Source organism: Crocodylus porosus, unplaced genomic scaffold, assembly GCF_001723895.1.
Source record: "Crocodylus porosus isolate Cpor-Errol unplaced genomic scaffold, CroPor_comp1, whole genome shotgun sequence".
Classification (NCBI taxonomy): domain Eukaryota; kingdom Metazoa; phylum Chordata; order Crocodylia; family Crocodylidae; genus Crocodylus; species Crocodylus porosus.
In genome coordinates, this window is record NW_017728907.1 from 41863920 (window position 1) to 41885273 (window position 21354).

A 21354-nucleotide genomic window follows, 5' to 3' on the forward strand; every position below is an offset into this window, starting at 1 on the left:
TACCCATCCATGACAGTGCTCCAGTCATGAGAGCTATCCCACCAAGTCTCTGTTATTCCACTCACGTTGTGATTTTTCTATAATTTATGATTTATAAATAAATTAATTATTAATAAATGATTTTTCTATAATTTATGTCTTGACAGATGATAATGAATGTGAAAATGCTACTCAGCCTTGTGGGGAGAATGCCAATTGCACAAACACGGTGGGAAGTTATTACTGTATGTGTACACTTGGTTTCAGATCCAGCAGTGGTCAAGAGAAATTTGTAACTAATGATGGAACTTCCTGTGTAGGTAAGTTTCTAATGTCATCCAGGTAGCTTTAAACTGTCACTCATTTCCTATTCCTTCTGGTAATTAGAGAAATCTAGTAAAAGGGATTCAGAGGGGTCTGATCTGTGGAGTTTAGAGTCAGGATATGAACTACTTTTAATTCACGCCTGATATAGGCATGGTATTCCAAATCAGGCCTGTAGCTCTCAATAACAAAAGACTGTAACTCCTATTAACCTCAATAAACTCTTAAATGCAGTAGCTTTATAAAATATATATTTGTGTATGGGTATGTGTAATGAGTGTGAAAATGACATTCAACCTTATGCACAAACATGCAGGAAATTATTACTATTATTTTTATTATTACTATAAACATAGCTATACTATATTTACTCAAATCTAAGATGAGGGGTTTTTGTCCCCCCCAGTCAAACAACACATGGTAGGGGAAGAGGCAGAGACTGCAGGGAGTGATGGGGAAGGGGCAGAGATTCTGGGGAGTATGTGGGGGAGACACAAAGACTGTAGGGAATGGATGGGGGGGCAGATCCTGGGGGGAAGTGTGGAGAAAGAGACAGACAGATTGTAGGGAACTGGGGGGGCAGGAAAGCTTCAGGGGGAAGAAGTGCAGGGGGGTCAAGGGCAAGGGGGCTATTTGAACCCCCTGCCTCCCAGTCCCCTGCCTCCCCCCCCAGCTACTGCTGTAGCAGCTGAGGGGAGGGGAGGTGAATTTAAGACAACCCTCCAATAATTACATTCTATACCTGCAAAATTATAACAAGTTTATAAAAATTCTCTATATAAAAACGAATTATTGGAGGGTTGTTTTAAATTCAGAGTCATCTTAGGTTTGAGTAAACATGGTAGATATAAATGTATGGCTGAAGGCTGGCCTTTCATTCCATCCATCATATGGCATTATGTCCTGGCCCTGCCATCAAAGTCTGCATGCTAAGAAACAGGTTAGAAGGGAGTTAGCAAGAGCTCAGCAAAAAGCACACTCTTCTGAACTTGGGCGAGGAGAATGGCTCCTAGATTTGTCCCATCATGCTGCTGCTGCAAAGCCAGATTACGGCAAATATTACAAAATGCTCCTGATCTTCTGCTAATTCTTCCAGTCTGGTTTAAGGTAATAAGGAAAATCAGTATTTATCCTACCTTCCATACAGCCCATCAGTTTCTGCCTCTCTAGCAGTTTGATAGATCACATTTAGGATTACAGGTCAGAAAAGGGTCGCTGGGAAAATGTTATTTCTGAACAATTGTGCAGTCCTTAAGGATTGCCCTTCATTGGAAGAATTGTAACTATTTCTCTTTTTTCAATCCGCTGGTAATTTTCTTTGTGTGCTGTGATATTCCTCAGGGAATGGGAAAACAAGCAATAAATCCATTGCCTCTTTACACCTTTGTGCTGATTGTGTCTAGTTCCAAATATATCTCCTGTAAGCTTGACAGCCCTGACAATCTTTCATCTTCTTACTATTCCTAATATCAGCAGTATGGTTGCATATTAAGCTAAAAAGAGATTTAATCAAAATTTCTTTGATATTCCTCACATCCTTATATAATGTCTCCACTTTACCAGGTAGTTATGAATTGTTCTTGAATTATCTGGGATTCACACTGTTAGCACAATGAGCTGTTTCAATTCACCTGATTCTAGAAGATGTCTTGATTTTTACTAGTTATGACATTTCTTGGGCTTCATAAATCTTGTCTTCAAAGTTGTTTCACTTGATGGTGCCTACAATTTCTTTACTTTTTCACCATTTGGATGCTGTTGACTGCTAATTTCTTATTCTTAACCTTTTTTTCCTTACTCTGCAGGTTCTTTTGTCATCTTCTAGTGGGCTTTTGTGCAAATCAGTGTGGGGAGAGCTGACAGGTTTTAAAAACGTATGTTAAAATAAAAAATTTATTGTGGCATTTCATCCCATTAAATATTGGTATAAATTACACTGTCAGGTGGAAAAGGAGACATATCCTGAACACATCCCCTTACTCCTCGGTTAATTTTGCAGTTTATCAATCAAAGAAACCATAGAGGAATTTGTTCTCTTTCAGATCTGCTACTAAAGGGGAAGGTCTTAGACATGTTTTCTATATGCAGACAGTAACCCATTCCCTACTACTATGCCCATGAATAAGCCTCTGGAGCAGAAACTAACTTTACAATAGGAAATAAACAGGAAAGAAACAGTGTAGGTTACCATGTATGAGTCTAGCTGTGTAACTTGCACTAGACCAGAATGGTGGAACTTCCAAAAAACTTTAAGTATTTGTGTGTTCCTGAGATGTGTTCGGATTCTCAGCAACGTTACCTTTTTTTTTAAAAAAGTGAGAAAATATAATTCTTGGATGTGATATTAAGATTGAAATGTGAAGGAAGCATGTTATCAGCACTGAGTATGGTTCTCAAGGCAGCCTGGAAGTTCTTTCTTTGTCCGTTAATTTAACAGGGCACATCTGCACAAGACACTATGTTGCCATAGCAATGAGCTATGGCGACAGTTTTGGCAAGCACAAACCCTGACACGAATGCTACTGCGCAGTAGCAACAAGTTCATTGCTACTACACAGTAGGATCAGAAATGACCCGTGCACTACTGGGACTGCTCAGTAACAACTGTGCAGTCGGGGTACATGCTGACTTGCCCACTGGGTATTAACTCTAGAAACTGGTGGTGGAATTTTGTCTCACCCTTACCTATTTCACCAATGATCATTTTATCAGGTAGAATAGGGAAAGAAGCGATAGCAGCACGCACAGGCAGAGGAAAAGCTGGAGATTTCTGTAGAAACACAAAGTTAAGAAAATAACATCAACACAAAAGGGAAAAAGAGGGGGAGAAACCAAGTAGAGTAAGAAAGGCAGAGAAACTCAAGGCAGAAAAACTGTGGTTCTGAAGATGGGATCATTTTCCCACTGTAATGCTGAATGTAAGTTAAATGAGAAATAACTACAAATTAATTTACCATGTAAAGGTCATATTCTGCCTTTGATCTTTGGACTGTATTGAGTGTTCAGTGGATCAAAAACCACAGAACATTGTGGTTTAACACATTTCTGGATGTGTTTAAGTTCAACCCTATCCCTACAAAATGAATTGGACATCCCCACCTTACAGCTATGAAGTTGCTGTAACATTTGGGAATATGTTATCACATACCTCCCCGAGCTTATCTTACCACCTATCCTCTCTTATAGCTCTTCTGTTCAGTTTGCAGCATGGAATGCCATGGTGTCATTTGTGCATGAATATGGTATTATGCCACATTGTGTATCTCCTTTTCAAGTCCTTTTCATATCTATTCTGCATATATTGCCATCTCTCACATTGTAAAACAAATGGGAACATCTAATCCCTTGCAAATGGACTTTGCAATACCTTGGGAGCCATTAATAAGCAGTTTTTATGCTATAGACATCAAGCTGTCTTGACTGGCTGTTGGAGAATCAAAGCAATGGAGGTATGATCCAGTAATTGGCAAGACTGAATATAATAACTATTCTCGCTACTTTTATATTAATTGGAATTCCCTGGCCTGCTGTAATAAATGAGGAGTGACAATAAAGCTTCTGCTTTTTACAATGAAAGGTTATCAATCTCTTTTCACACTCACTAAATGATATTGGTGTTAGTATTTGGAAGGGGTTTCCTTTAATATTTCTGATCAGAGCTTAAAGCTAAGTACAGACAGTGAAAAAGCCTGAAGCTGATTCGCTTCAATCTTCACAGGTTAGTCTAAACTGCATAGATTGAACTGATAAGCAAGTGAACAGACATTCACCTTTGATTCCAGAAATGCAGCCACATGCATGCAGTGGCCCAGGTCAGAAGCCAGAGGATGCTAAACCACACTTCTCTGCTCAGCTGGAGCAGAAAGCTTGAGCCAAAGCTAGCCCACACACCCTGTGAGGTGGGGTTTGTAGAGTAGGCTCAAAGCATCCTGTGGGGGACTGTGAGTTAACTTGAATCTGGAGAGGATCTAAGACAGAAGTTCAATAAACTGATTTAAACTAAATCAGTTAAGTCTGATGCTACATCCATCTAGGTTTACCTTAAGACAGTTTCGGCCTTCTGAAATCAGTTTACGTGCACTGAACTTCTGTTGTGTTACAGAATTGAACCAGTCACTTATACTGGTTTGTGTGTTTCCTGCCCCTTGCCTTAAAGTTCAGCTTCAGATTTTGTTTTGAATATTTGTTTGAGGAAGCTTTCTTCATAGATCATGACAACTTTCTCCTTAAAGAGCCCAGCCCTCCAACCCCACTCTTGAATATTTTCACTCAAGACTGCCTACTTGATTTGTAATACGCTTTTGGGGCCTAATTCTGTATCCATTAAAGATAATGGGTAAAAGAACGAGGTCTAAGCTTCATGTGGAAATGACTGTCTTTCTGAAAGTGCTGACAAATGGTTCTTTCCTACATGGTCCTAATGTTTTACACTCATTTAAAATGGAATAAATACCAAAAAGGCTTGAGATGCTGCACAAAGTAAAGGAGAAATTTCAAGTGACATTATTAACCTATGTTGTTAAAAGCAATACTCTGCCACCCCTAATCTCATTGATTTAAAGTCAATATGAAAGTGGTCAGAACCACATGTTTTTTCATTGTGTTATCCCGCATTTATTTTCTCCAGCAAACACTCTCCAGAATTAGATCAGGTTGATATGACTGTATATACATTCTTAGTTGAAACCAGAAAAATGCCTGACATGGGGTGGGCAGTTATTGCTTCTAGCCCAGCTCACCTGCTTGTCACTGCAATGCTATTAGCATCCCAGAAACTGCAGGTCCTGTCAATTTCAAGGCCATGGTTAGGGGTAAATAACAATGTAAGGAGCCTTAATGAGCTTGAAACAGCTGAGAGCAGACTGTGCCTGCATGAATTAACAGGCATGGTTAAGCTGATTTAAGCAGGGTCTTCAATAAGTATGATTTGGCAAATAGTGCCCTTTGCACAATATAAATGGCTCTTCACCTTACTTGTGGACATCTTTATGGCTTATACCATACTGAAGAGTGCCCCCATCAAGCCAGCTATCCTTTTTGCCAGTCATATTATAAGTACATAATCCTGTACCTCTGTTTTGATAATCCTGCCTTTTTAAACCCCACTATAAGTAACAGCACAAAAAGAAAGATAATGCACATGAAAGCCTAATAATGATAAATTAACAATTTACCAAATTGTTTTTTTATGAATTGCATGATCATAATGATCTCAAAATAGTTGCAATAGGAACTGATAGCTAGTAACAATCAATTGGAATGCATTCAATAATTTATGTATAGTTCTCCAAAATTTTTCTATATTTATGCATAGCTCTACAATTTTTAGTATTGCTACCAAACATCTTTCAAATGCCATTTAAAACCAAACTTAATAGATTATTTTAGCCTATGCCCAGATAATACATTACTGGTTGTAATGAAGTTTGCTGGCATTCAGGCAAGGGGAGAAGTTACACATAAACCAGTTTAAGTGATCAGAAACTGGTTTAAACCTGTAACAGAACAAAATGGCCAAAACTTGTTTAAGATAAACCTGGCTGAATTTAGAAAGATTGAGGTCAAGCTGGTTAATGGAATTTCTGTCCCAGACCCCTTCCTGGTTCAAGTTAAATCCCGGTCCCCCAGCATCCCAGCATGCTTTTCAGCCCTGGGCTGGGATGTGCTATCTGCTCCAGAGACCAGGGCTTGCCCCACCCCTTCACGCTCTAGCCAGAGCAGAAGTGGGAGTGTGGCCCCCTGAGGTGAAAGGGGCAGGGAGGATTTATTCCCCCTCCCTCCCGGCTTCACCTCAAGGGGCCCTACTGGGCTGGCATCTGGCCATGCCCCCACCCATGCTCTGGCTTTATTCCCACTCCCTCCCCTCTCCCCTTGGGGACTCCAGCCACTCCAGAAGCTGGGGTAAGGCCAGAAATCAGTCTGACATGGCCCCCTGAGGTGAAGGGGGCAGGGAGGGGGTATATTCCCTGCTCTGTCCTTCCCCTCTCCCACAAGGGGACTGAGGCCAGGGTCTGCCAGCTGCAGTTACTGCCTTTGCTGCTTGCCCCCAGCCAGGCAAACCCCCAGCCATGGCCACCCCAAAATTTGGCTTAGCCCCCATAGCCACCCCTCCAGGCCCTGCTACTTCCACTTTCCCTGCACAGGCTCCAATAGCTCAGCCCACCCCGCTTCTACCCGCAGCACAGCCCCCACTCCCACCCACCAGGAAGAGGCTTGCACTCCCCAGGACACCATAACAGGGGCTGCTACCCCTGTCAGGGTCCCTCCCTGCTTACTGCTTCAGTGGTAGGGGCATAATGGGACACTAAGAGAAAGCTTGCTTCAAAAAAGAGCCATACAATTAAATGATGTGAGTGGTCTATTTAAGGGCCAGGACTAGAGTTTTTTGCCCAGTGTCCTCAAGTGAGAGCTTTGATTATGATTTAACTTTTGTGTAGCTCTGTATCATACTGTACTGCTCATTCCTTTCTCTCACATATATCAAATCTACTACAATATTACATGATTGACACTACAGCAGTCAGATCATAGAAACTGTGTAAATAGAAATGACAATATCCTGGAGATAAATGTCTATAATTTTTTAATTAAATATGGAAACAAACTATCAACATAATGCAGAAAAAAGCCATTTAGCCTCATGCTTGATCCTTAAAGCTGAACCTTTCTGCCTTTTGATGTGCATTCTTTCTTCCTTGTTTGAATTTCTGCTGCCTAAAGTCCACTCTGCACAAAACCACTCGTTCTCTTCACTGTATATACTCTCCCCTGAACCTACCTAACATAGTATCTTAACTGTTTTCTACCTCACACTGTTCAGTTCTTCCCTCATTTCCAGCATATCATTTTATAGAGTAATATTCCAGTCCCAAGAGTCATTCCATATGATTTACCTCCATAGTATGTCAGTTAAAATCTTTGACCTCCACTTCCAGACAACCAGTATAGTGTGGGACCCTCATCCCCTTCCTATTACATTTATTTGCATCATGCTCTAGAATTCAAAATGTATAGATTCCCATCCCATAATTCATCCATGTAATATTCATATTCACCCTTACCCAGTCAGCTCAATTGCTGAATGTACCTACCCAACTATACCCAATTCAGTTTGCTGAATTTACCAACACAACTATAACTTAATGAGATGGCTCCAACAATTTTAGAGAAATTAATTTGAAATGTGTCTAAATAGACACATCAAGCATTTTAATGAACACATGACTTAAATATTAGATTAACCAGACAATCAGACTGATCTCCTGAAGTACTAAAATCGTATGTATTTACTTTAAAACCCAGCTGCAGTTTCCTTTCTCTTCTATAACTAAATAGTAGAGGCATGACAACCTTTCTAGGGTAATTTGTAGAAAAATGAATATTGGATATTTTTAATTATGTAGAGTCCAATGTTTTGTTACCATTGAATTATTTTTTATTTTTAAAATATGCAATACTATGTGCCCAGTAATAAAAGTTATTTTTAATTCACATAAACTTATTATGCGTATGCACAAATCAGCAGCTTCTCTTTGAACAATATCTTATAAATGTTTATTGGTGACATTAAAATTTTATTTTTAAAAGATAGGCTTCACCATCATTTATCCTACCAAGCCCTAAGTGATATAATTGTTAGATATTTTGCCATTAAATTTGGCTTTTTTACATCCTTGCTTTTTTATGAAATTTTGATATGAAATTGCTTGCAGTATGCAGGGCTATTATCAACAAGGCAGCAAGGTGTTAGTCTGTAAATACTTAATAAAAAATTCAATTTCTCACGATATTTGCAGATATAGATGAGTGCAGTGAAGCAGTAACTGTTGCCTGTGGAGATCATGCGAAATGTGAAAACGTGGATGGAGGATATAACTGCTCTTGTAAGGAAGGTTATCAACCATCCACAGGAAAATTACAGTTTAAGCCAAATGATGGCACTTCCTGCCAAGGTAAATGATATTATAAAGGTTTATGTGTTATTATGGAACTACATCTTCTGAGAAACCCACCAGTGTCTCTTTATCCTCAGTTAGATTAATCATCTAGAAGTAAAAAAAAAAAGGCAAGGCATTCACATCTACATTTTCTAGGTATAGAATTGTGATGTTCCTTCCATAAATATGTTTTTGCTCAACAGTATGATGAAATCTGTTCTGTATCAAAAATGCATCCTGACATTCGATGAGATTCTAGTGCATACTAGTATATGGGACTGATACTTCTCTCACATCTGCCAGTGTAAAACTTGAAGCAGTGGACCAGACTCCTCCACTACTATAAACGGAAAAAACTCCACCGAAGTCAATCATGCTGTACCTATTTACATGTGTACATTTTTGACTTACTGTTATTTTAGTTGGGAAAAATAGTAAGTAATGGTCAGAACCAGATCTCAAAGGTCTATGCTCATGGCTGAATGCATATTATAAAAGTTTAATGACAGTAGATTTGGGGGTTGCTTCCGTGAGAACTGTTATACTGAGTGTGTTCATTATTACAAAACTTAGTTAATCTTATTTTAATTTCCACAGCAATTCCAAGGGCAAACTGTGAGTTATATGATGACTGTATAACTGAAAATAATGATAGAGCCTTAGCTAAAGTAAGTGGCTTAAGTTTATATTGATTTGCAAAGGCTTTTTTTTTCTTTTTTGACACCATTGTTTCAATTGTTTCATAAAAAGTTTTAACAAATGATTGAGACATACAGTTGAATATAGCATGTTTTAGAAGTCTTTTTAATAGATCCAGTTTATTTAAAATGGGCTGTGTATTTGAATCGTAGTGATAATTTGCCTGAAAGCCTTATACTGTTTATATCTCCAATGAAGTAATTCATGTTGCATGTAGAATTCAGAAGTGTGGTAATCTTTCAGCAATATCCAAATGGCAAGTTCTTGAAGTTACACCTTTCTACTTTTCTGCATTTAATTATGTGCTGTTATGTGTTTGCTCTGAATGAAAGTTAGGCAGATTATTTATAGAGGCAGAGTATACATGTGACAAAATAGAAAATGCAGCAATAATACACTTGGTTACCAATATTTTTCCCTTCAAAACATTGTATGTTAGGTTGCATGTGCAAGACAAGGGGGAAAAAACATTTTTCCCCAGAAGCACAGATTTCAAAAAGCAATTTAAATTAACTGGTAACAATTGGATTCTGATTTAATTGGATAAGGTACTCACAATCACGTGAATCATATGTACATGTTCAAATGTGTACATGTTCAAATTTTATGTGAATTAGATTGTTTCAAGTATCAGATTCAAATGTTTTTAACATAGAAGCTTTTTACATACCCAATTTAAGAAGCATTATATTAATGTTTAGTATGAATTATATAGAATAGAATACCTGAGTCTTAAAATTGAATAGTTTTACATTTTAATAGATGTATACAGTGAATCTGAGTCAAAGCCATGAATCCAAATCCTTCAAATTTTGTATTAATACAAAATATTAAAAATCAATGCATTAAATTTTAGCTTGAGCATATCCTAGAGTTTTAGTTCGGAGTTAAGTCATAAACTGTGAGCGGCCTATTTTCCAGTTCTGCAAGGATGCCGCCAACAATGATGCCAAGCTTATGAAAAGCTGTCCCCCATCTAAAACCACAGAAATCCTTCCAAATTATCCAATCTAATTAGGGAGGGTTCCCATGTTTAGGGATAAACCCCATTGGATTTAACATAATTAAATGTGACCCTCTTCGCTGAATCAACCATGGAACTGCATTCGAAATCATAACCTAATCTCAACTTTCTTAGCTGTTATTAATGTAAACATTTTTGTAAAAAGTATTATAATCTGATTGATAATTAGTAATAATTATTATCAATAATGAATAATTTTAGTTTTGAAGTCATTTAGTTATTTTTAGCCATTGAATAATGAGGTTTAACTATATGATAAAATTCTGCTAATCTATAAATGAATAAATTGACATTATAAAAACAAACTAACAAAAACTGCTACCTCTCTTCTCCCATCTTTTAGCAAATATTGAATAGAAGAGTCTCTGTCAAGTTGACACATATTACTAAGGCTTAATTATTTTTACAAAATAAGCTGCAGAGCACCTATTAATACAGTATAGAGCATTATGTTAAGAATTACAGAACTGTAATTATCGAAACAAATGAGCAAGATTTACTAATTTAGCATTATGCTTTTACTGTCTCTCTGCTTGGGGCCAAATGTGATCAATGTGATCAATGTGAATAGCAACATTAGCCCCAGGGAGGTGCTATTGACTTCAGTACCTCTTTTGGACTGTAGGAATGTCAGAAGCTGTCCCTTGCTCACCAGTTCACAGCAATAATGAGCTGGTATTGTCATTTGTGGTTCTGCATCTTGAATTAATAGCTAAATATCTTGTGTATACTGCTTTCTTTTTTCTTTCAGATTAGAAGCATAAAAGAACCCCTGGCTGTCCTACAAGAATTCAACAGGAGCACTGTAGGAAAACTTTCACCTGTAGATGTGATTTCATATGTGGAAGCATTATCTGTATCTTATCCATTGCTAAGTACTGTGAATTACACAGTTTCTGACAAGGAAGCACTTACTAATGTGACTATTAATGTAAGTGGCTTGAGCCTTACAACTGTGTTTTTCTTCTTTTATAAATAGTATAAAACTCCTCCGCTTAAAAAAATATTTTTATACTGACAGGTTTTTGTTAACACCATGAACAATTTTGTACAAAAGGATAAAATTACAGTCTGGGAAGCACTCCCTACAGATAACAAAAGAAAAAGTCTCACAAAGCTGATGCATGCTGTGGAACAAGGAACACTGCGCATGGCACAGAACTTCAAAAAGACAATGCAGCTAGATGTCAATACAAGTGACCTAGGTACAAGAAAAGAAAACCAATCTACATAATACCTTAATGCAAATTACAGTGTTTTTCAGCAAAGATTGTTAAGAGAAGAAGTGGTACTGTGCAGAATCCACAAGTATTAACTTTTATGAGATTTGCAAACCCAACCATTCATACTTTAGGGCATATCTTCATCTAGTAACAATTGCCTAGAAGTATCCACTTAAATAAAGGTAGAACAGTTTACACGGCCTAAGAATCTAACTTGGTCATGCTTTCAGCTCCATACCTCTTCCAGTTCAGCTTGCAATCATGAACAAGGTGGAGTATTTCACAGTGCTTTTAGCACTGCTCATCTTAAAAACACACATACAGATTCCAAACACAATGAAAATTTGAGCCACTACCGGAACTACTTAAACCTTTTTTGTTGTTTATAATTCAACAGAGCAATGTGAACCAGACAGGTTGCTTGCAAGCTGAACCTTGTGTTGGCAATGGCACAATGTGTTTTGAATTTCAGGAAAGTTCACATAAGGATAAGGGGAAAGGGTGTCAATTTGGCCATTATGCCATCCTGCCGTCTCCCCGTGTTGCTTATTTTCTGTATTGCATGCTTTTTATGAAAACACTGTGGGTGGTACTTTAAAAAACACTCAGTTGTTGCCTGTCTGGTCACTTTGAATCCATATGTGATACTGAGGCAATATGTTTAACCTTGGGTTGAGTATAGCAGAGTAAAACCAAGGCTGAGCATTTTTAAGAACTGCTTTTGCTGCCTTCCTTTTTGTTATGACCAGCTACACAATTTCCCTTCCAAATCCTGTCTGACTGGCCTGGTTTCCTGTACTGATGCAAAATGATCCAGTATTACCAGTCACTACCCAAAATACACCATTTTAATGAAAAAACCTCCTCTCTGTTTTCTTCTTTTGCTTCAGAAACTTTGTCTGTCCCCGTGGTAAGTGAGGAAGGGAGAGATTTCACAAAACAAGGGTTTGTTTCGAGTCCTGAAGCCCAGAAGGCCAGTTGTATTTATAATTTGTAGTTTGGCTTTAATCAGATATTTGGCCAACCTCCAAAAATAGGGGCAGCTCACTAGAGGACACTGGAGGAAGGCAAATATAATACAGAGAGGCTGCTTGCATCTAAAGAGACGATACTAAAGATGTATGAGAGCTAACTATCTACTACCACAAGTACTGGAAATGTGGAAAGCCAGTTGGGAGGAGACGTATTGGTGATAAAGTAAATTATTGGGATCGGTGGGAGAAGAGCCTCAATAAAAATGGATCATCTTCTAGCTAAACTCTGTGAATTTCCTTGTACGTAGCCAAACTAGACCCAGACTCTTAAACATTTGACATTTTTCCGCTATTAGCGCTAAAAACAACTTTTCCACAATGCTGATGTGTTTCCCACAAACTTATTTTGCGACCAAAAAATGTCTCACCCACTCTCCACTGCATTTTATGGTGCAGTGTCTTAAGCAACAAACTGTTCAAAACTTTAGCCAGGAAGAACTGTTTCCTATGTCCTGACAAACATTTTCTGACAGCTGGTATATTGAATAGCTCATATTATTTTTGTGTGCTGTGCTATAAGCAATGCAGATGGTCTAACTTAGTGATTCTAGCCCATCAGTCAAGTTTAAGGGGGTGGGGGGAGGAGCGCGGGTTTTGTTTTGGGTTTTTTAAAGGCCTGATTGACTTTTTTGTTCCTATTGTGGGTGATTGAAACTCTACACTATAACGAACCAAGTAAAGAGCTTGGTGTCCTCTAATGTAGTTTTTGTCCTAAGGGGTGATACTTGTTTGTTTGCTTTTTGACAACACACATCATTATTTCATGGTGCAATGTGCATATGGTATCACGGATGGATAACTGTAAAATATTCACTTTTCAAAAATTGGCTTTTATCAAATGTTACTATTCAGTGGAGAATTTTATCCTTTGCTTTTTATAACAGTGATTTGTGGTCCCTTTCAGAAATACATTTTTAATAAAGCAATAGCTCTTCCTAAAGTAACCTACATTATTCTTTCCAGTTCCTAATTTAATGCAAAGTAAATAAAAGACCATATTTTTTCATGGAAAGAATAAAGGTATGTGAGCAAAATGTATGCATAAGAATAACAAAGTCTGGAGGTTTAAAGCAAACATGTACTACAGTAATAACATTTCTCCTTGAAATATCTGGCACAATGGTATATTTTTAAAATTCACAATAATTATGCAATCCAATGGCACATTTATTAACCTAACTGTAAATTATGTTAGACTGTAATGGAACTGCTATTTGCACAGAATTTTTCTTCTTTTACAGCACTCAAGGTTTTTGCTTTTGATTCGCACCACGTGAAACACATTCACCCCCATGTTCACATGGGAGCAGATTATATAAAGATCTCTCCAAAGAAAAAGGAACTACCTAACTCTAATGGTAAGAAAAGGCTATCCAATTGTAGCATGGTTTAAGAAGCACCCCGCACACAAATGCAATGACTGTGTGCTCACTGGCAAAAAACAGATGTAGAATTTATTAACTGTGAGCAGCAACATTGGGCACAACAGGAGAGCACCAGGAAAGGCATTTTTAATGGAGTCTTCAAGCCTTGCATCTAGTCCTCACTGTGGATTCCACCATTGCCTCTACTGGCATGGGAGGTAAAATATGCCTCTGATTTTTGCCAGATTTTTTTTTTATGGATACAGTGCTTTTTTGCAAGTTTTACTATAGAAAAAGTTCTTCTAAGATCACACTGGCAAACCTAAAGTACATTTGCAAGCAAGTAAACATAATAACTTCTATGTATTTGGTAACTAAAGGAGCCTGTAAGGATGTTAAAAATCCTCCAAGCCAGGTCTGCACTATAACTAGCCATCCAAATTGACCCTAACCTGCACAGTATTAGTTGACCCGCAGGAGTGTAAACTCGCCATCCCTAACCATCCCTCGCACTGAAATTACCCCCTTCATCAAAATTAACAAGGCAGTAGATAAGTCTTGAGGCTGCTGGGACTCTACTGAACTAAATGTGGTAATGTGTAAACATATAAATAAAATACCACTCAGAAAAGATACTGTATCCAATGCCTTTGGAAACCCACAGCCGTTTTCACAATTTCCCCATTTAATTGTGATGGTATTACATGCAGGTACTAATGTGATGATGGGCATATTAAGTACCTAACCAGGTGATGTGCTGTTTATGTCAAAAGCTCCACACATGGCTGAAATGAGTCAGAGTGGAAATACAACAGCCATTTAATAGCACCTCTCTACAAAACTGCAGGACAAGAAGTAGCGTCCAGCTGAAATAATGTACTGTATTGTTTTGGAAGGATAATATGCTTATCTAAATTATCCATGAATGATAGTGTAGACTAAGTGCATGGGCAGAGGATTTGTGGGACTTGGAAGACCTGGGTTCCTACCCCTGACTCAGCCATAGAACTGCTGTGTGACCTAAGGCAAGCCATCTCACCTCTCTCTGCCCCCCTTTCTCTGCCCTATTTTAGTGTGCCTTTTACATTTATCAAGGAAACTCTGCAGGGCACAAACTTTTGTGTGTCTGTGCAATGCCTAAAACAGTGGGGCCCTAGTCTTGTTCAGGATTTTGAAATACTACTAGTTATAGTAGCATAATTACTATCAGTAATGATAATGAATTAGAATTTTATTGGAGAACCAGAATACTCAAAACTGGCAAAACAGCCTTATCATTCTTGATGTTAATCTTCTTTGCAGCTGATCCAGATCTCATTCCTAACAGCATAATAAAGACTGGTTTGAATACTGTCCCTAAAGGACACATCCCATTAATCTCTTCAGTACCTCTTCCTGTAGCACTATGGGTTTCTTTTCCTTATATGTCTCCCTGCCAGTTACCGACCACTTGGGGAATCCTGGCTCCACTGGAGTCAGTGACTTCATCAGGACAAGAATTTTACTCATTTTAGTTTACAACACCTCATTTGGCAACACCTCACTTGCAGCCTGAGGTAGTACAGCAGTAAGCATGTGTTGTTGCAGAAAATATATCCATGTATCCTATTTGACTTTTCAGTTTGAACACACGTTTTTAATTCTAATGGAAGTTGCATTGCTTTAAATAAAGCTATATTTCATTGTCTCTAAAACATTTTATAAATATTCCACAAAGATTCCATCTGTTTTGCATATTTTATGCAATGGCAGTAATAATGTCTATTGTTTATTGTTTCCTTAATGTCTTCAATTTTGTTCTACTATAAAAAGCCCCACAAACTACTTAACACGGTCTGTTTGATTGATAGGCACTGTTGCAGTTGTGTTTCTGCGGTATAGCAATATTGGCTCTTTGCTTTCATCATCTAAAAACTGCTCGTTGAAAGACAGTTCAGAGGAGAGAGAGACAGTAAGCTCATCAGTTATAGCTGTCGCAATTAGCTCAAATCCACCTACACTCTATGAGCTTGAAAAAATCACATTTACTTTAAAGTATGTCAAGGTAAGATTTTTTTTTAATCAACTTCTGAAGAAAAAAAAGAGCATGCTAATTATTTTGTTATATGACGTAACACACCTACTGAGTTATGTGTTAAGACATAGTGCTATTACTTGCTTATATCCATTTAGTCTAATTAGAAAATAAATGACAATCTTATATTTGGCTCACTATGTGCAGTATATTAAATGCCCTGCCATTGAAAAGTGTTGTTGAAATATGTCATCAGCAGGGATCCAGGTTTTCCCTGATAAAAAAAATCATGAATTCTCTCATAAAACATCACAAATTCTCTAATTAAAACCCCCAAATCCTTGATTAAAATGAAAGGCCACTATATATATATATAGGTATCAATTGAACAAAATGTTTTCTTGATATATTTACAATTTTAAAGTAATTTTGAAACCTACCAGTGCCTCAATCACTATCATTAAATAAATTCTAAATACCTATATATTTTGGTATTTGATTTTAGGTATTTTTGTCATGGAAAATCAGAGCTCACCCTGCCCCCTTAGCTCACAGAACATAGATCCAGGCCCCTCACCCCCAAGCTACAGCCCCCAGCCCTGCTGGTGCCTCTCAACCTCCACCCACAACCCCTGCCCACCACAGCCCTGCTGGAGGTGGCCCACAGCTGCCAGAACTGTGGGGCTGGGGACCCAGGGTGGCAGCCCACTGCCCTCCGCAGCAGCACCCAAGCCCTGGCTGCCACCTGCAAGAAGTTGGAGCTGCAGCAGAGCAGAGCCTGGCTCCCTAACCCGCTCTCTTCCTGGTGCAGGCTTGGGTGAGGGGTGGGGTCGGCACCCCACACACAGATCTGGGGGGTCACGGGTCCCACTGCCCCCCCAGGAGTGTGCACAGTGGCAGGGAGCCAGCCCCATTCCGAGACCCCCAGATGAGCCGCCTACGGACCCGTGCCACTCCCTACTGGGGCCTCGCAGCCCCGCATTCTGGCCTCGGGCCCCAAGCCCCACACACCTCCCAGCTGGGCAGCAGCCCGGGCCCTAGCCCTGCCCAACTCACATGTGGGAGCTGCTCCTCAGGCTGCCCGGCAGCCATGTGCATATACATGCACATGGAGCCCCCTGCCTGACTGCCCTCCTCCCAGTCCCTAGAAAGCTCTTTGCAAAAGTGCAAAATCTGCAGGTTTCTCCATGGAAATGATAAACCCACATTTTTCTTCGGTGAAGGAGGAAGTTCTCATTTTGCTCTGTTTTTCCATGGGAAATGGAAATCCCGGATCCCTGGTCATCAGTAATAATTATTTAGTCGTTGAGCTGCAATGTTAGTAGAAGTTATAAATGCACATGGAGAATCCTCTGGCTTCCTACTATTTTGAATTTAGGTAACCTCTTCAACAGCTCATTAAATTATTTGAACTAGGTATGCAAAAAGGTGGAAAAAATACTCTAAATCAGGTTGCACCATGTTTGAACAGATGTGATGGCAAAACCTACAGCACAGCACTGTAACATTGCCATTGGTTCTGAGCCAATAAGCATTCCTTTAAGATTGATGAGAACTTTGCTCATCGTTTGACATGCACAATTTTTCTCGTCTTCTTTTGTGTGAACAATAGGCTACATAGTAAAAGAATAATCAGAGTTAGGTCAACAAAGAAGTAAAACTATTTTAACAGAACGGTGGGCAGGGGAGCAGAGTTTGAATACAGTAACCTGAATGCAGGCAGCCCCGCACCAAAGCACCGTCTCGTGCCCCAGCCAGCTACGTATGTGTCTACATATGTGTCACTGTCCACTAAAGAACACCACTGCAGGATAGTACTTGTATTTACAAGTACTGACCTGGGGCATAGTTAATTAGTTTCCTGTGGCCAAATAGGGTCACTCATGTAGATGTTAAAACTGTACCAAGGAGCTAGTTAAGCAGCTCCCCAGTAAACATCTTGTGTAGATGTGCCTACAGGTTAATAGCCTTCATAGTTAGCAGCATAATGCCTGACATGTCAATCAGTCTAAATTGGCCTACAAATGTCCCATGCCTTCCTAACAATCTTATTTATGAGATATTTAGGACAAATCTCAGTTTTCTGCATTTCAATGTGTGCATATATACTCAGTTGATATAAGATTCTAACACCTTTGTAAGCAGCAGGAACGATGGTAATTGGATTAGCCTGGCTTGTTTAGTCTGGTGTTAACTGGATGAATCGAGTGTTTCAGTCCTGTGCCATATTTTAATTGCTTAGAATAAACCCTGCAGCATGTGTCTTTTGTTTCACAACCTTCTTTTAGTAAAATATAATTTTTAATGAATTGCTCTGGCTAATGTAACAAGAGTCTCTTGATGGGATATTTCTGTGCCTTTTGCCATTGGTAAAATATTTTGTTTCTGCTCCAGACTGCAGATAAAAATATTAAATGTGCATTTTGGAACTACTCAGCAGACACAATGAATGGTGACTGGGCCACAGAAGGCTGTGAGCTGACACATTCCAATGCTACTCATGCCTCATGCAAGTGTAATCATCTGACTCATTTTGCTGTTTTGATGTCTTCAGGTGGCTCTGTTGTAAGTGCTGTTTTTCACTTAGCATTTTACCAGATACTTGTTCATATCCTTATTTAATATATGTTTCCAAAGTTACTGAAGTACTTCTTTTCCTTTTGGTTCCATCATTTCATTTTCTCATTCCAACTTCAAACTCCAAATTTATCATGCAGAATGAAAACAACCCGCCCTCCCACCACGATGTGTTTGAATTTCCTTATGTCCCATCTACAATATTACAGAGCAGTAATGCAACAAAAAAACTTGTTCCAAGCATACAGTCTACTAAAGCAAGTACTAAATGACTGAGCAGTAACAACTACACAGTCGGGCACATGTGTAGATGTGCCCACTGTGTACTTCATGCTGATAGAGGCTGCTGTTTGTTTGCTAAATAGCATCTTAAGTCTTCAGTTCAAATATAAGCCTTGTGTACTGTCTAGACATAGTTAAAAATAAAAGAAGGATATCTCTAGGCCTGTATTTAGAATCCAAACTTAGATGCATTTTATGGCTAACTGAATCCTGCCCTTATTCTGGTGTGCAGTCACGTATTTCAGAAGTTCCTTTTGCAGAATACAAGCAGCAAATGTAACTATAGTGCTGCACAGAATATATATGTACACAATCATTTAAGAAGAGCTAATGATATTTTAGACAATATCCATGTTATGTATCTCAAACCAGCTTTTGTTTGCCATTATGAATTCAAATTCTTGTTTTGACCATGCCATAAATTCAGTACAAATGAGACCCTAATGCTATTCATTTTTCACTCTTTAAATCACTGATGTAGTAATGAGTCCTTTTATATTAGTGCTTTTCAGGTTATATTAATACATTTGCTATTGCAAATATATTTGTTATGTACTAACAAATCATAATTTTAATCATACTAACACATACTAATATAAATATGTTATGTTTAAAATAACATATTGTTAATGTAAGAATATTAAAATACATGTGTATTATAAAGTATTAATATTTTCCCATATATTATATCTGTCTTAAAAATACCTAATACTTTTTAGATTATCAGAAGTGTACATTTGTTCACTGAAATCCTACAAACTGTTTTGATTAATGTTTTGTACAAAGGAAAGGGAACTGTATTATCAAATGAAGCTTTTTTGACAAAGTACAGAGCTATTCTCTTAAACATTATATTATAATTTTCCCCCAGGATGTTACAAATTATAATATTCTTACAAGAATCACTCAGCTAGGAATAATTATTTCCTTGATTTGCCTCTCCATGTGCATTTTTACCTTCTGGTTCTTCAGTGAAATTCAAAGTACTAGAACAACAATTCACAAAAATCTCTGCTGCAGCCTTTTTCTGGCAGAACTTATTTTTCTTATTGGAATTAATATGAACAATAATAAGGTGCGTAGCCTTTCCTTCTTTATTTTGCATATGTAAAGTAAATGTACAGCATAAAGTACCATTTTCCATGTAGCATGCAAGATCTTCTAGTGTTAATATGAATATTGGTGTACTGTTAACTTCCTACTATGTATGTTACTTATGGTGAAAATAAAATGGTCTTTTGAGCATACTTTATTTAAAGAAAAAGGGCCACATTCTTAGTGAGTGTAAATTTATACAGCCTAATTGATTTTGTTAATGCAGTTAGATCAGTTTACACCAACTGAGAATCTGGCCCCGATGTGTTTGGTTTTTTAACGATTCTATATCCAAGCTGTTTAAGTTTTTCCTGCAACAAATCATTTACTGTGTGAACAAGCATTTTCTGCACTTCATCTTGGTGTAGGTGGTTTACTTTAAGCCACCTACACCTAGACCGGGAAGGTGTGGGTGCAGCAGTCTGCTGATCCCAGGAACAGCTTATGTAGGCTTGCAGGAGCCTCATGAGAAACTAGTGTAAGTAACTCAGGTTGGAGAGGAGTCAGGTGGGATCACGAAGGCTGGCAGGTCTGGGGGAGAGAGGTTGGCAAGATATGGTGAGGGCAGGGAGTGACAGGTCTGTGGGATGTCAGGTTGCCCAGTCCAGGGCAGAGGGCTAACAATATCTCAGTCAGGACAGGGTGTGTAGAGGTGGGGTGGAAATAACATATCCCTGAGGCTGGGATGAGCAACTGAGTTTTACCATCCCCAGGGCTGCTCTGTGAATGCAGGTGTTCACAACATAAGTTTAACTCTTTCCTAGAACAGTATACTCTGATCTTGATCTAAGTTAGTACAATTCCTCAAATGACCTAACTTAGATCAGGTGAGCCATTTTTTTGCCCAATTTTATCCTTCTGAATGCCTGCACAATTGGGCATTTAGACTGACCTAATCTTCATCAAGTCAATCTAAATATAAGAGCTATGTGCACCCTTAGGTGCTGCACAAAGCAACGTTGATGATTCATTTAATTGTATTCTTCTCTGGAAGTCAGTACTGAACAAAGCCCCAGCATGGTTCTAGAGCCATTGCAAGAGGTAACACCTCAGCCCTGACTTCCAGAACTGAGGTTCTGTCTGCACACTGTCACTTCAGATCCCAAAGCACATAAGCAGATGGAAGGTGGTATAGCATGCACCCTCAGCAAGTTTGTAGATGACACCTAGCTGGGTGGAGTAGTAGATACATTGGCAAATAGGACTAGGATTCAGAGAGACCTAGACAAATGGAGGGTTGGACCAAAAGAAAGTCCACGGAGTTCAATAGAGACAAGTGCAAAACCATTCATGTACGATGGAACAATCCCATGCACAAACTGAGGACAAAGTACAGACCAGGGACTGACTGGCTAAACAGCAGCTCTGAAGACAAAGGGTTACAGTAGACAATAAAAGGAGTATGAGCCAGCAACATACCCATTTTGTGAAGAAGGCTAATGTCATACAGGTCAGCATTAGTAGGAGTGTTGCCAGCAGATTGAAGGAAGTGATTATTACCCTCTATTCAGCACTGGCAAGGCCATATCTGGAGTACTATGTTCAGTTTTGGGCCCCCATCTACAGGAAGGATGTGGACAAATTGAAGGGTCCAGCAGAGGGCAACAAAATTTGTTAGAGGGCTGGGGCACATGACTTCTGAGAGGCTGAGGGAACTGGGTTTATTTAGTCTGGAAAAGAGAAGACTGAGGGGGGTATTTAATAACCACTTTCTACTACCTGAAGGTTGGTTACAAAGAGGACGGAGCTAAACTGTTCTGCGTGGTGGCAGATGACAGAACAAGGAACAAGGGTCTTAAGTT

General features: G+C 38.7%; 1 protein-coding gene across 1 annotated transcript in view; it reads left to right on the plus strand.

Moving 5' to 3' along the window:
- The window catches only part of ADGRL4 (adhesion G protein-coupled receptor L4), a 168621-nt gene that overhangs the window by 120042 nt on the left and 27225 nt on the right, over positions 1 to 21354 (plus strand). The window contains exons 4-12 of the mRNA XM_019531211.1: positions 147 to 299; positions 8094 to 8255; positions 8838 to 8908; positions 10715 to 10894; positions 10985 to 11168; positions 13462 to 13578; positions 15435 to 15628; positions 17993 to 18163; positions 19329 to 19532. Of these exons, the coding sequence (XP_019386756.1) occupies positions 147 to 299; positions 8094 to 8255; positions 8838 to 8908; positions 10715 to 10894; positions 10985 to 11168; positions 13462 to 13578; positions 15435 to 15628; positions 17993 to 18163; positions 19329 to 19532 (1436 nt within the window). The remainder of the gene's footprint in view (positions 1 to 146; positions 300 to 8093; positions 8256 to 8837; positions 8909 to 10714; positions 10895 to 10984; positions 11169 to 13461; positions 13579 to 15434; positions 15629 to 17992; positions 18164 to 19328; positions 19533 to 21354) is intronic.